This window comes from Clinocottus analis, unplaced genomic scaffold, assembly GCF_023055335.1.
Source record: "Clinocottus analis isolate CAN_PGR_092001 unplaced genomic scaffold, fCliAna1.0.p SCAF_7, whole genome shotgun sequence".
Classification (NCBI taxonomy): Eukaryota; Metazoa; Chordata; class Actinopteri; order Perciformes; family Cottidae; genus Clinocottus; species Clinocottus analis.
Genome location: NW_027176229.1, coordinates 20,360,020 through 20,371,861, shown reverse-complemented (window position 1 = coordinate 20,371,861; position 11,842 = coordinate 20,360,020). Strand labels below are relative to the sequence as shown.

Below are 11,842 nucleotides of genomic sequence, written 5' to 3'. Positions count from 1 at the left end.
GCTCCGCTCCGCCGTAACCAAACCCTCTCTCAGTCGGCTGGAGCTGCCTGTCTTTGCCCCTCACCTTCCTGCGTGTCCCGGCGTCTTGAAAAAAATTTTAAAAAATCACACAACCAAGCCAAAAAAACCCCCCGCAAGAACGAGGAAGAACTCCACAGCACGCACATGCGGGAGAACACGAGCTTCTTCTCCTTCTTCTCCTTCTTCTTCTTCTAGAAAACCTGCACGTCGCACGATGACTTGTACATGAGCGCGACACTTTGGGATGCGGACATTACCGAGCGTCCCCGCGGAGAGAAGCGCGTGAGACAACACAACGCCGAGCAGGACTCCTCCCCACCGCGGCCGTGACACCTCCGGTGTATACCCGAGGAAGGATAACAGTCTTTCTTTCTTTTTTTTAAAAACATTTTTTAAGGCGAACGTCACCATTCATCTGCCAGCGGCTGACTGACTGTGTGGCTTTAAAAAGTTGCATTGGAGAACATGGACATCTGACGTGCGCCACACGGCGTCATTGGACACATTGAGCCTCTCTCGCTCTCTCTCTTTTCTCCATCACACCGTGGACTGACTATACCCCCCTCCCCTCACCCTCTCTCTCTCTCCCCCCTCCCCCTTCGCCTTGGCTGTGGAGTAAGAAGAAGTGTTCGGCAGTTGTCATTCGCCCTGACACAGGCTACATCCAGTAGCTCCCTGCATCCGAAGGGGGAACCGCCGCCACACCGCAAGACCAGCGCCCGCTGTGCTGCGCATTCGCTGTGCGCGCGCTTGCCCTCGCTGTTTTTGTGCGCGTTTGAGGTGGGAGACATATTTTTTTTTGTTGTCAGCGCCGACATCCTGTGCGTTAACAAAAAAAAAAAAAAGAGCCTGCGATCCATCCGGACAATCGACCCGCATCAGAGAGACGACACGGTGACGCGTCGGGGTTTTTTTTTTTTTGTTTTTTGTTAGTGGAGGGGGTTTGTTGCTGTTGCAACTTTAAATCCCCGTCAACCCGAACAAGTGTCACCTCCAGTGTGCCTCTTCGCATGGTCACGTCGTCGCTTTCCCCCCCTCCTCTCTTCTTCCTCTTCTCCCGTCGCCTTTTTTTTTTTTCCTCCACGTTGCGCGCAACATTTTTCTGTTGAATGAGCCGCGCATCACCTGTCCCGGCTGAGCAACCCTCCCTGACTGACCGCCACTGAAGAGGAATACGTGCCGAAGTTTCGCTGTAGTGATGCTGCAAATGGAAATGGTCATCTTCCTCTGCCTGCTGCTGTTGATGTGTGTATTTAGCCAGGAGCCCAGTTCCAAAGTGGTGGCCGACCGCTTCGCCGTCTTCTGGAACCGGACCAACGCCAAGTAAGTGTTCGGCGACGGTCATCCTCCCCTCCCGTCCCTCATGCTCCCTCCCAGCGTGATCTGCATGAACCACGGCGAGGTGTTCGCAGGTTGGTTGACTGGACCACATCGGTGTTTATTCTCCGCAGTGAGGGCATAATGCCAGTAGCTGTATAGGTACAAGCTGTAGCCGACGGGGGGGAAAAGGGCAGCAGCAGAAAAAAAAAAGAAAAAAAAAGCCACGTCTTATTTCCCAATGGCTGATTATTTCCCAAGAAACCTCACGATAAAAAAAAGACCCGTGCGTAATAGGGCCTGGACGCGACATCCATGGCGTTGGTGTTGCACCCCCCGTTGTCCATGCTGTCCGTTTCACTCTCTCGCTGGTTCAAGAGCATTGTCTTGTGTTGTTTCTATAGAGCTATTTATTCACACGACCCCGCCGGACCCATTAGCAGCAGCAGCAGCATCGAAGTTTAGTCTCCACCATCCGCACCAAGTCCGTCTAATGGTGCCGCTCGTGGACTCACTTTCACACTGACAAACTTCCATTGTGGGCCAAACTCCCTGTGCAAGGGAGAGGGACAGCTTTTGGGTTGTGTGTGAGGGGTGTTTACTGTCCTCCCAACTAGGAAGTCAGTGAGAATATAATGTAGTTATCATCCAATATATAGAGAAAAACCCGATTCTGCTTCATCTACTTCCGCACAGTTCTCTTAACGCAACGTAAGGACGCGCAGCGGTCCCAGCACACCTATAACATGCGCACGTAAAGGAGTGCTTGGTGGATGTAATAAAGGCACAGTGGCAGACAAAGTGACAGAAAATGACAAACTGGTCTGTGAGTATAAGCTTCAGCACCAGAGTGATGTTATGAGGATTTATTTCTTCTTCTTTATATGAACTATTCATCTTTAAAATACTTTTTGCAATCACTTTTTTTTTCCTGTGAGTAAAAACGTCTCCTTGAGCAAAATGTTATTCACTGAAGTCTGCACAATACAGTTTATTTTATCTTTTTTTGTGAAGCATAATAATGTTGCATTGTTGACATTTTGAGCTTTGTAAAGTTAAAAAAAGAAGAATGAAATTAGGTCAGAATGTTTTTTTCCTAAATATTCTTTAAAGATCAAATAGATTTGATAAAATTCATAATAAATAATTCTAGATTGGAAACTCCGGTGTAATGCTATTATTTTTTATTCCACTAAGTGTGGTGTGGAGGACGTGGACTTTCTCGTGCACAACTTTGTGTAGCTTCCTCCCTCTAAAATGGACAAAGTTTCTCCAAATGGAAACCTTAAAAGGTCTTGAAAAGCATTCACTTTGCTGAGACGTAACTGAGCAGTCCACACGTCTCAAAATAACAATACTCAAACCGTTGAATTAAATACTATGAAATGCTTCAGGAATATAAAAAAGTGTGTACTTTTCTCTTTACCTTTTTAGCATAATAAAAGCCCAGCAGTCGGCTCAGTGAAGTGAGGACTTTACGTGCCGTTCACTCGGTGCGAGAGCACCTCGGCAAAGTTTGACATAAAAGTTTCTCAGAGTCGAACTCTCTCACTCTCTGCGATGGTGGAGACGGCGTCCCCCCCCCCCTTAAAAGTCCCTCGTGGAGTCAGACTGTACGGCCTTGTCCCCGGCTTATTAAGTCTAAACACCGCTGCCGGAGTTTACAGAGATCTTTCACTCAACTGCCAACGGCACTTAGTATTTGTTGAATAAAGCGCACGGCACAAAAGCCATTAATAGCACCGGCTGAATTTGTTGCACAACTATTTATACCTCGGGTTTGAAGTTTCGGGGGGCAAAACATGATTTATTGCTTGAAGCAATTAGCGGTCAGGGGCCACGGACGGACGGCCCGACCGAGAGCCCTCTCCTGAAGCCGGGCAGGGTGCGCAGATCCTGGGCCCGATACGCCGTCGAGCGTGACGGTTGTGGTCGTGCTCTTTACTCTGACTTGCCCCGGCTGTTTATTTATGGAGCGCTTTTTTTCCCCTCAATAGACGCAAACACAATTTGGAGTTGAATCTAGATCCCTGTAGTGGATAGGCTTTTTTTCTTCTTCTTGAAACTGTATTTTTTTTAAAAAAAAGGGTGTTATTTTCCTCTCTTTTTTTTTTTTTTTTTTTTTTTTAGTCGACAGAAAAGTTTTCACTTGACTGGCTGCTCGGTTTAACTTGATATCTTCCAGATGTGCTGACAAGTTTTTAGTGAAGTGAAAGGAAAAAGAATGGACAGAAAAAAAGGGGGGAATTTAAGTAAATCTGTTAATCTCAGATGAGACACGCGGAGAGGAAGAAAGCGAGAGGAGAAAACAAGGACTCTGTGATCCGCTGGGCTGCGTGCATGTTGTGTCTTTTCCCTCTCTCTTCGTAGTCCGTAGTCACATCTGAGAAATAGATAGCTTCCTTGAGCTCGACTCGCCCCGAAGGGAAAAAAGCAAGCAGGCTTTCGCAGGACGCTGTAATGCTGCGAAACACCAGTCACACTCTCCCCCTCTTCTCCGTACTCTAAATCGAGTTAGACTCTCAGCCCTCCGGCTCGAGGCAGGAAGCCAGAGAGGTGGAGACGGAGAGAGGTGGCGCAACTCGTCTCATTGAGGACTCGGATGATAAATATCGAGTCCCTTTTTTTTTTTTCTTCTTTTTTTTTTCGGCGTGCATGAGGCGACCGGAGGAAGCCGGAGTGGCGCTCGCGACGTCATCCGGGCTCCACGGTCGCAGCACCGAGAGGCCGGCTGCCCACGAGAGTTCCCCTTTTTTTGTGCATGCACACAACGGACGCACAACTTTATGACGGCCGTGCGCTTCAAATGCTTTAATGCAGTTTGTCATGATGATGTGAGCCGGTCACTTCAGAGATGTTTAACTTTCTCTTCACATTGTTTTCCTGTCGGTGTCTGAACACAGCTCTTCTTTACACCCCCCACACAAGAAAAAACACAAAAAAGAAGGGAATTTTTTATTTTTTTGGGGGGGTTGCTATTCATTTTCTGGCCCCGTTCTGAAATTGCGGCTTCCGCCGACGTGAAAATTGCTCGTCGGCGAGATGATCCATCACACTAAAAAGCTGCAGTTTGAGGTTTTTTTTTTGGTCACAGTGTTTTTTGCTCTGAAACCATTGTGCCCGAGTTGGACGCCTCACATCAGAGCGTGCGATACGCTTGCGCTCCGCTCACTTTATCGCCTGAAAACGCTGAAAGAGAAAATGGAAACCCACGGAAAAAAAAAAAAAATACAAAATGTCGGTGACAAACTTTGTCGCAGCAGGTTTCCTACGATTGGTTTAAAATTGTTGCATTGTAAAAAAAATAAACTGGGGGAAAGTTTGACTTGGACAAACACCAGTGGAAGAACCACTTCCGCTGTGGTCTGGAGACGCCGGTAGACAAAACACACCGGCGCAGCCGAGGCTATCGCTAGTGTTGAATGTGGAATCTCAGATAACAACTTTTTGTGTCTCAAATGGAGCCTTTCGTCTGCAAAATGTTTTCTGCAGGTCGTAATCTCCCCTATTTTGGTTTCCCCCATAAGAAGTAAAGCAATGGCTCGGTTGTTTATTGGTTCGGTGTAGCGTAGTTAGCGTTAGCGTCGAGGTTCGGTGAGGAAGGGGGGGAGGGGGGTTTCCGTTGTGTCTTGTTGGCTTCAGTCCACCGTTGTGTATCCACTCCAACGTGCAACTTCTTCCTGTCTCTCTTTAGCATATCTGTTCAGCACTTAGCCCGTCCAAAAAAACAGGGATCGTATGGGACGGTTGGGGAAATGTGTATCCGTCCTTTCCCTTCAGCTTGAGATGCATTACGGGGACGTTTCTCTCTGCCCTCTGACTGTCTTTGCTTGTGAGTATTTATTCTAATGAGGCGGACAGCCAGCGGCTCTAATGGCGTCTCAGCCGTGATGCCGAAGAGGCGGCCGTTCCCTTCCCTTCTCCCCCTGTGCCCTTTCTTCTTCCCATATTCCTCCTTGCCTTTTTCTCCTGTGGTGCCTCTCGGCCGCTCGGCCTCTCCCCGTCTCTTTCTCCCTCTCCCTCGCCCTCTCTCGCTCTCTCCCTCTCTCCCTCCATCTCTCCGTCCGTCTCCTTGCCGGGGCACAGAAAATGAATGAATACAATTAGATATTTCGGGAGTCCCTCCGCGGTTCATGGTGGAGAAAGACGCGCAGAGGTCAGGCACACTCTGAGAGGAGCTCAGGGAGAGGTCACACACACACACACACACACACACACACACACACACACACACACGCGCGGCGAGGAATAACGAAGCGGAAAGTTGGCCTGTGAATGGCAAAGCGGTGGCTACACAACTCTCCCCTTCAAGTGGAGGGTGCCGCTCACATTATGGGCGTTTTCTGCTGTTGTGGTCATACAAATGACTCCAGGTGATTTTGTGTTTTGCGGCTTAATTTGTAGCTCAACAAGCAGCCGGGAAAGTCTTTTTCTAGCCCCTTGTGTGTGTGTGTGTGTGTGTGTGTGTGTGTGTGTGTGTGTGTGTGTGTGTGTGTGTGGTATTTATTCCATTCTCCTGTAACAGGAGGCCCGCACACAGTAGTAATGTCTGTCTTGTCTTTGTCTGTGCATGCTTTTGTGTGTGTGTGTGTGTGTGTGTGTGTGTGTGTGTGTGTGTGTGTGTGTGTGTGTGTGTGTGTGTGTGTGTGTGTGTGTGTGTGTGTGTGTGTGTGTGTGTGTGTGTGTGTGTGCATGCAAGCGACCAAATGAGCCATGAGGTCATATAGGGCTTGTTTCCTCTCCTTCAGACTCATAGATACCAGAATAATTACATCTTTCTCGCCTGGACTTCTCATTACCTGTCACAGACCAGTGGGACATGAATAACCGTCAATCTGGACGTGTGTGTGTGTGTGTGTGTGTGTGTGTGTGTGTGTGTGTGTGTGTGTGTGTGTGTGTGTGTGTGCAAACGCTGCCTGTACGCTAACAAAGGCATGTACGCATAGGGGGTTGAATGTTATTCCATACACCAATCTGTCTCCAACAGATATATGTCAGTGTTCACTTTTTATTTATCTTTCAAATCCTCTATAGCTTATGAATAAAAAAATCAAGCATACGTTGCCTTTAGTTGTGAAAGTGGACGTCTTTTTGACCCCGTTACCGTTTGTACAGCGACTCGCTTGTGTTGTGCTCTCTCTCTCTCTCTCCCTCCCTCCTCGTCTCCTCTCCCCTCGTCTCCTCTCCTGCGCCCCGGCTCTCGTTCTCTCCCTCCATCTCTCCGTCTGAGGGCTGATTAGTTTGCGTTAATGACCTTCTTGCTCTGTCGTTCTTTCTGTGGCACCGGCGGCCCGGGCTGCGGGGCGACGCCAGCGAGCAGAAGATGCATTTAAAAAAAATAAAAAACACACCACCACCACCACCCAACTGTAGAGATGCTGTTGTGTGAGATGTAATACTTCTATTAGCTTTAAATGGCACTTAGTGTTTTCTCACCAGACCTGTAAATGCACTTTCCAATTTAAATGAGTTTTTCTTCTTCTTCCTCTTCCTCTATTAAGTGGAAAGTGAGCCCAGCAGGCAGTAGTCAATGCTTAGTCAATGTGCTCGGCGGAGCAGCTGTTCTCCGGCGCGCGGTGGGAGAGGGCGGAGGCCGGCGGGCCGTGACCCTCGTGGAGGCGCCGCGCGGCGGACAGAAGCGGCGCTGTCGCCGCGTGGCGCCTTTAGCGGTCAGGCGGTTGTCTCGGTTATGCTAATTGTGTGCAATGGCAGCCTGCGACTGGAGAGCAAGAAGACATTGGCCAACATTTGTATATTTATTTAAGTATTTACATCTATTTTAGAGGGCGTTGTTATTCATTTGGACAGGGGTTCTTACGGTTTATGGAAAAAACTCAATACATTTTTTTTAATGGTTATTTCCAGGCCTGGGAAAGTCTTTGAAAAAAATTCAAAAATCCCAAAAGTGTAGTAAAAGTCATGTAAATGTGTTTTATTCATGTGTGACCAAGAAAGAGGCTCAAAATATAAGCAGGCGTACATACAGGCATCCGTATAAATGTTTATTCTTTTAATCAAACCATTATCTCTCTTTCATTTGTGTCAGCTAAGGTTTACTGTATGCGTTGAATTCTCATTGTTAGTTTGAACACTACATTTTTATCACTTTTTCATGTTTACAACCAGATTTCACTAAATGTTTGGTCCTGGACATTTGTGTAAAGTCATGGAAACTATTGGTGAAAATGTATATGAACCCTGTTTATATATATATATATATATATATATATATATATATATATATATATATATATATATATATATATATATATATATATATATATATATATAATTTATTTATTATTCAAGTAAAAGACGTTGTCCTTGAATAGTGGTATCTGTTAATAGTTTGCTTTAGTGACTAAATAAATAAAAACTGTAAAAAGTAATGTTTTTAAATTCCTTGCCTACACTTTAGAGCGAGTGACATGTTTCCCCTCGACCTTCATCCTGGTGATTCAGTCACCTGAACGCAGCCTCAGAAGAAGTGTTTGTTAATGCTCAGATAAATATTTCTCACACTGGTCAAGGTTAACGGTGTTGAATCGCTTGCTGGGAGCCTTTTAAAAATACCGGCGCCGCGATAAAATGCTTGTTCGTCCACCAAAGAGGCCGACTCTTATCACACCGGCAGGAACGCACGGTGTTGCGTGGCAGCTCCCCCTTTTTTTTTTTTCGGGGGTTTGCACATGTTTCCCCCTCCTTCCCAGGTTTGAATGACCAGTTTTTTTTTTTGCTGTTTTCAGAGTAAATCACTCCAAGGTCAGCCGGAGTGCCGACACGCTGCTATCAGCTGAGCGATCTGTCTCTCTTAGCCCCCGTTCAACCCGTGGCTGCTTGGAAACAATAAAGTGTTAACCAGCTTGTGCTGGAAACCTCCATTGAAAATGATTTTTACGCAATTTTACACTCGTCGCTTGCCACTAGATGCGTGTGTTTGTTTATTCGGAGGGGAGGAGGCCAAGTTGTTCTCTCTATCCCGGCTCTCACCGTCTCAGTTTCACAAAAAAAAAAAATGTCAAAGTTGTGGGAAGTCCCTCCTCCTCCCATCGGACTGTTTCTTTATTTTTCCTAAAGTGACTTTGTGTGTGCAGGTCTGGCTGTCCAAACTCCATTTTTTTTTTTTACACCTGAGTCGTAGTTAATGTGAACCCGGTAGACAGAGGAGTTAACTATCTCGCTGCGAGGTTCATTTAGCTCCCGTATATCAGAAAAGCTCGTGTTTCAGCTCGCGAAGCTCATAAATAGTGACCGGCGGGGAGCGCAGGTCCATGAAGGGTCCAAAACGCCGCCCCGTGAATCTCCCCCTATTGTGTACGATAAGTCCTCATCCGTGGCGGGAAAATGGCGCCACCATATCCTCCTCCGGCTCCTCTGTAAGATGGAGGCTCAGAAGCAGCTGTTACTGTCGTAGTTGATCTATCACCCCTGACCAGAAAGGGGCGCTACTGAGGGATCTCTGACACCCTTATTGTGCCCTTCGGAGCGGTTTCCAAGTGGTGTGCACACTTTGGGGAGGCGACGTGCATTTTTGCGTTGATTTCAAACCAGCTCTTTCCTTTCGTGGTTGATCTGACCTCCTGTGAAACTCAGTCACTGTCAGCGTCGTGTGATATTTACTGGAACCTGTAAAGGCCCCCCTCCCCAACAAAACAAAATGACTGATGGGTTTCAAAAAATGTTTTCTCTCGCTGTCACTATCCAGCTGGAAAATGTGACGGGAACGATTGAGACCGTTGTTTTTTTTTTTTTTTACATTTTTCGCCAGACACAATTTCCACAGATAATTCCTTTCATGGTCGGCTGACTTCGGACCTTTTGCGCTGCCATTTTCCTTATTTAACTTGGGGGTGGGGGGCTGCGGAGGGAGTGACTGGATGTTTTTCTAGCTGGTCAGCAGTGTGGAGAATAGATCCCAGTAGAGAACACATCTCCAGCTCGTGAATAAAGACCTAATTGACGTGTTGCAGCCAGTTTGTAAAAATGACTCATGAGGTAATTCGTCTTCACAGACCGACTGAGAAACACACAGAGGCGGACTGTACAGTTGTGTGGTCGGCTTTCCCCCTTTTTTTTTTTTTTTTTTGGGAGTTGAGACAATCTACTTGGGTTATTTTCAAACGTTTGCGTCCAAAAAAAAAGAGAAATTTCAGTCCTAAAGTGCTGCTTCTAGCCTGGAGATGACGTGCGTCTCTCCCTCCTCACCTGCGTGTCCACCGACGGCTTCTTGGCGTTTCTCTGCTCGCGTTGGCCAAGTGGTGAAAAAGGTGAACGCACTAATTGATTCCCGGGCTTTATTTCTTCATCATTTTTAAAACATGGACACTTCCCAACGACGTGAACATGAATGAACGCATAATGCTCCTTTTCATGACGCTCAGTCTACCGTCGGGGGGCGAGACAGACGCGCCGATAATAAGCTAGCTGCATTAGCCCTGTTTGAATTGACAGTAGAGAAAAATACTAGCACCCCCCCCCCCCCCCCTCCTCTCCTCCTCCCGTCACTCCTCCACCCTCCTCCACCCCCCCCAACGCTAGGCCGTGAGACTGAAAGGCAGCCATTGTTCTGCTCTGTCTGTCCACTCCACACAGCCCGGGCTGAAAGTAATGCATGCGCTTAAAACGGAGAGAGAGAGAGAGAGAGGGAGAGAGAAAGAGGGAGGAAAAAAAGGGAGGGCAAAGGAGAGGAGCGAGGGAGAACGGTGTGAATGGCTCGAGAGGGGGGGGAACAGGGAGAGTGCAGCACAGCTGAAGTTGTAGTGCGCTTTTTGGACAGGAAAAAAAACAAAAAAAAGGGAGGAGAAGAGGAGTGTAACGCGAGCGCCAGACACGAGGGGAGAGCTGTGTAGCGGCCTGGAGTGACACAGTGTGTGTGTGTGTGTGTGTGTGTATGTGTGTGTGTGTGTGGAAAGGAAGAGGTGGCAGTTCCCCTCATTTCCAACCCGCCTCATCCATCCATCCATCCATCCATCCATCCATCCATCCATCCATCCATCCTCTCTCTCATCAACCCCCTGCCGCCTGTCTGCCCTTGCCAGGGTTTTAAAGATGCATGCGGCTCGCTTGGCTTGTCTCCCCGGGTGGTGACCGGGGTGTTGCGTGGTGGTGTTGCGTGGTGGGGTCGGGTGGTGCTTCTCTTCTCGGGAGGGATGGACTCCGGGTCTTCGCTCTTTGCGGTCCGGATTTAGTGACACTGGGGCTATTTTTTCTACAGAGACAGGATTAAGGCCGCTCAGGTTCAGACCCCTGCTTTTGTTTCCCCCTGACACTGAAGACTCCTGCACACACACACACTTACACACACACACACACACACACACGCACACACACGGAGGCCTGTGTTTACAGGCCGGTTGCTGTGAGACGCACCTCCGTACGAACCGTCACTGTGTGGCCTTGAACGTGTTTTTTTTTCTCCCAACGACGTGCGTGTGTCGCATTCGGGACGCCAGTTTTTTTTTGTTTTTTTTTGGCGTAACGCGGCGGCTTAATGGCGGGTTTCCTTCCCCCCCCCCAAAAAAAAGCCGTACATCATCCTCTGCGGGCGACAAATTGGCGCAGTGAGAACGAGCCGCTTCCCGAGCGAAGGTCCTAAAAAGATGCGTGCTGTTGGGTGCGATCAGTGAATGTGTATAATTACGCACGATTGTAATTCAAATGGTGGATATTCTGTGACAAATCTCTTTGTGTGTGTCTTTGTCTCCCTCTCTCTATCTAGACTACCTTTATTTTGAAATCTGTCGCCTCCTGTGTGATAAAAGTCTCAGTGAGCTACGCTTAAGCGTCGCAGGCTGACACTCTCGGCGTGTAAAGCTTTCAGATCCAAGCCTTTAATGAGGCAACACACACACACACACACACACACACACACACACACGTGTGATCTCAGCTCTAAGAAGATCTCCGCAATCAAGCAGATAAGGAATCCTGTTTTTCAAAAACGTAGAACACAGAACCGACGCCGACGTCCTCAGATGAATCTGGGGTTTGATGTCGAGACGGAGCGAGCGTCCGCCGGACGTATGCCTCGCTTTTTTGGGCCCTATAGCAAATGTGTGTGTGTGTGTGTCCCGAGCCGACCTCTGCGCGTTGCCTCCGCTTTGATGAAGCAGCAGAAACACAAACCCGTTACTCCAGCGGCGGAGCACAGCGCTCGTCTTGACCCAATTCCCTGAGTCGGCTCCTCCGAGATGTTTTTTCCTATTTCCGTGAAGTTGCGTTGGCCTTTTGTTTACGTGCGGCGGGCTGCTATTCCTGCGTGGAGCTGCGCAGGGTGTGTATTATTATTTTTTTAACACAACTGATCCGCAGAATGTGCGACGAGTCCCGTCTTCGGCCTCTCCTCTGAGCTTATGGTCTGGCTCACTCCAAACGTTATCCCACGAAACCAAATGTGACACCCTGAGGAACACGGAGACCGACAGACACACTCGGGGCAGTTCATTATTTCTTAAGTGTGGTTCAAGTTGCGGGAAGATGTGGTATTTATTCTACTTGTTTATTC

The 11,842-nt window shown here is 48.0% G+C and overlaps 1 protein-coding gene across 2 annotated transcripts in view; it reads left to right on the top strand.

Moving 5' to 3' along the window:
- The first annotated feature begins 679 nt into the window (after window positions 1-679).
- The window catches only part of efna5b (ephrin-A5b), a 90,702-nt gene continuing 79,539 nt past the window's right edge, over window positions 680-11,842 (top strand). For both annotated transcript variants that reach the window (XM_068566814.1, XM_068566813.1), the window contains exon 1: window positions 680-1,344. In XM_068566814.1, coding sequence (XP_068422915.1) covers window positions 1,220-1,344 — 125 coding nt within the window. In that variant the 5' untranslated portion in view covers window positions 680-1,219. The remainder of the gene's footprint in view (window positions 1,345-11,842) is intronic.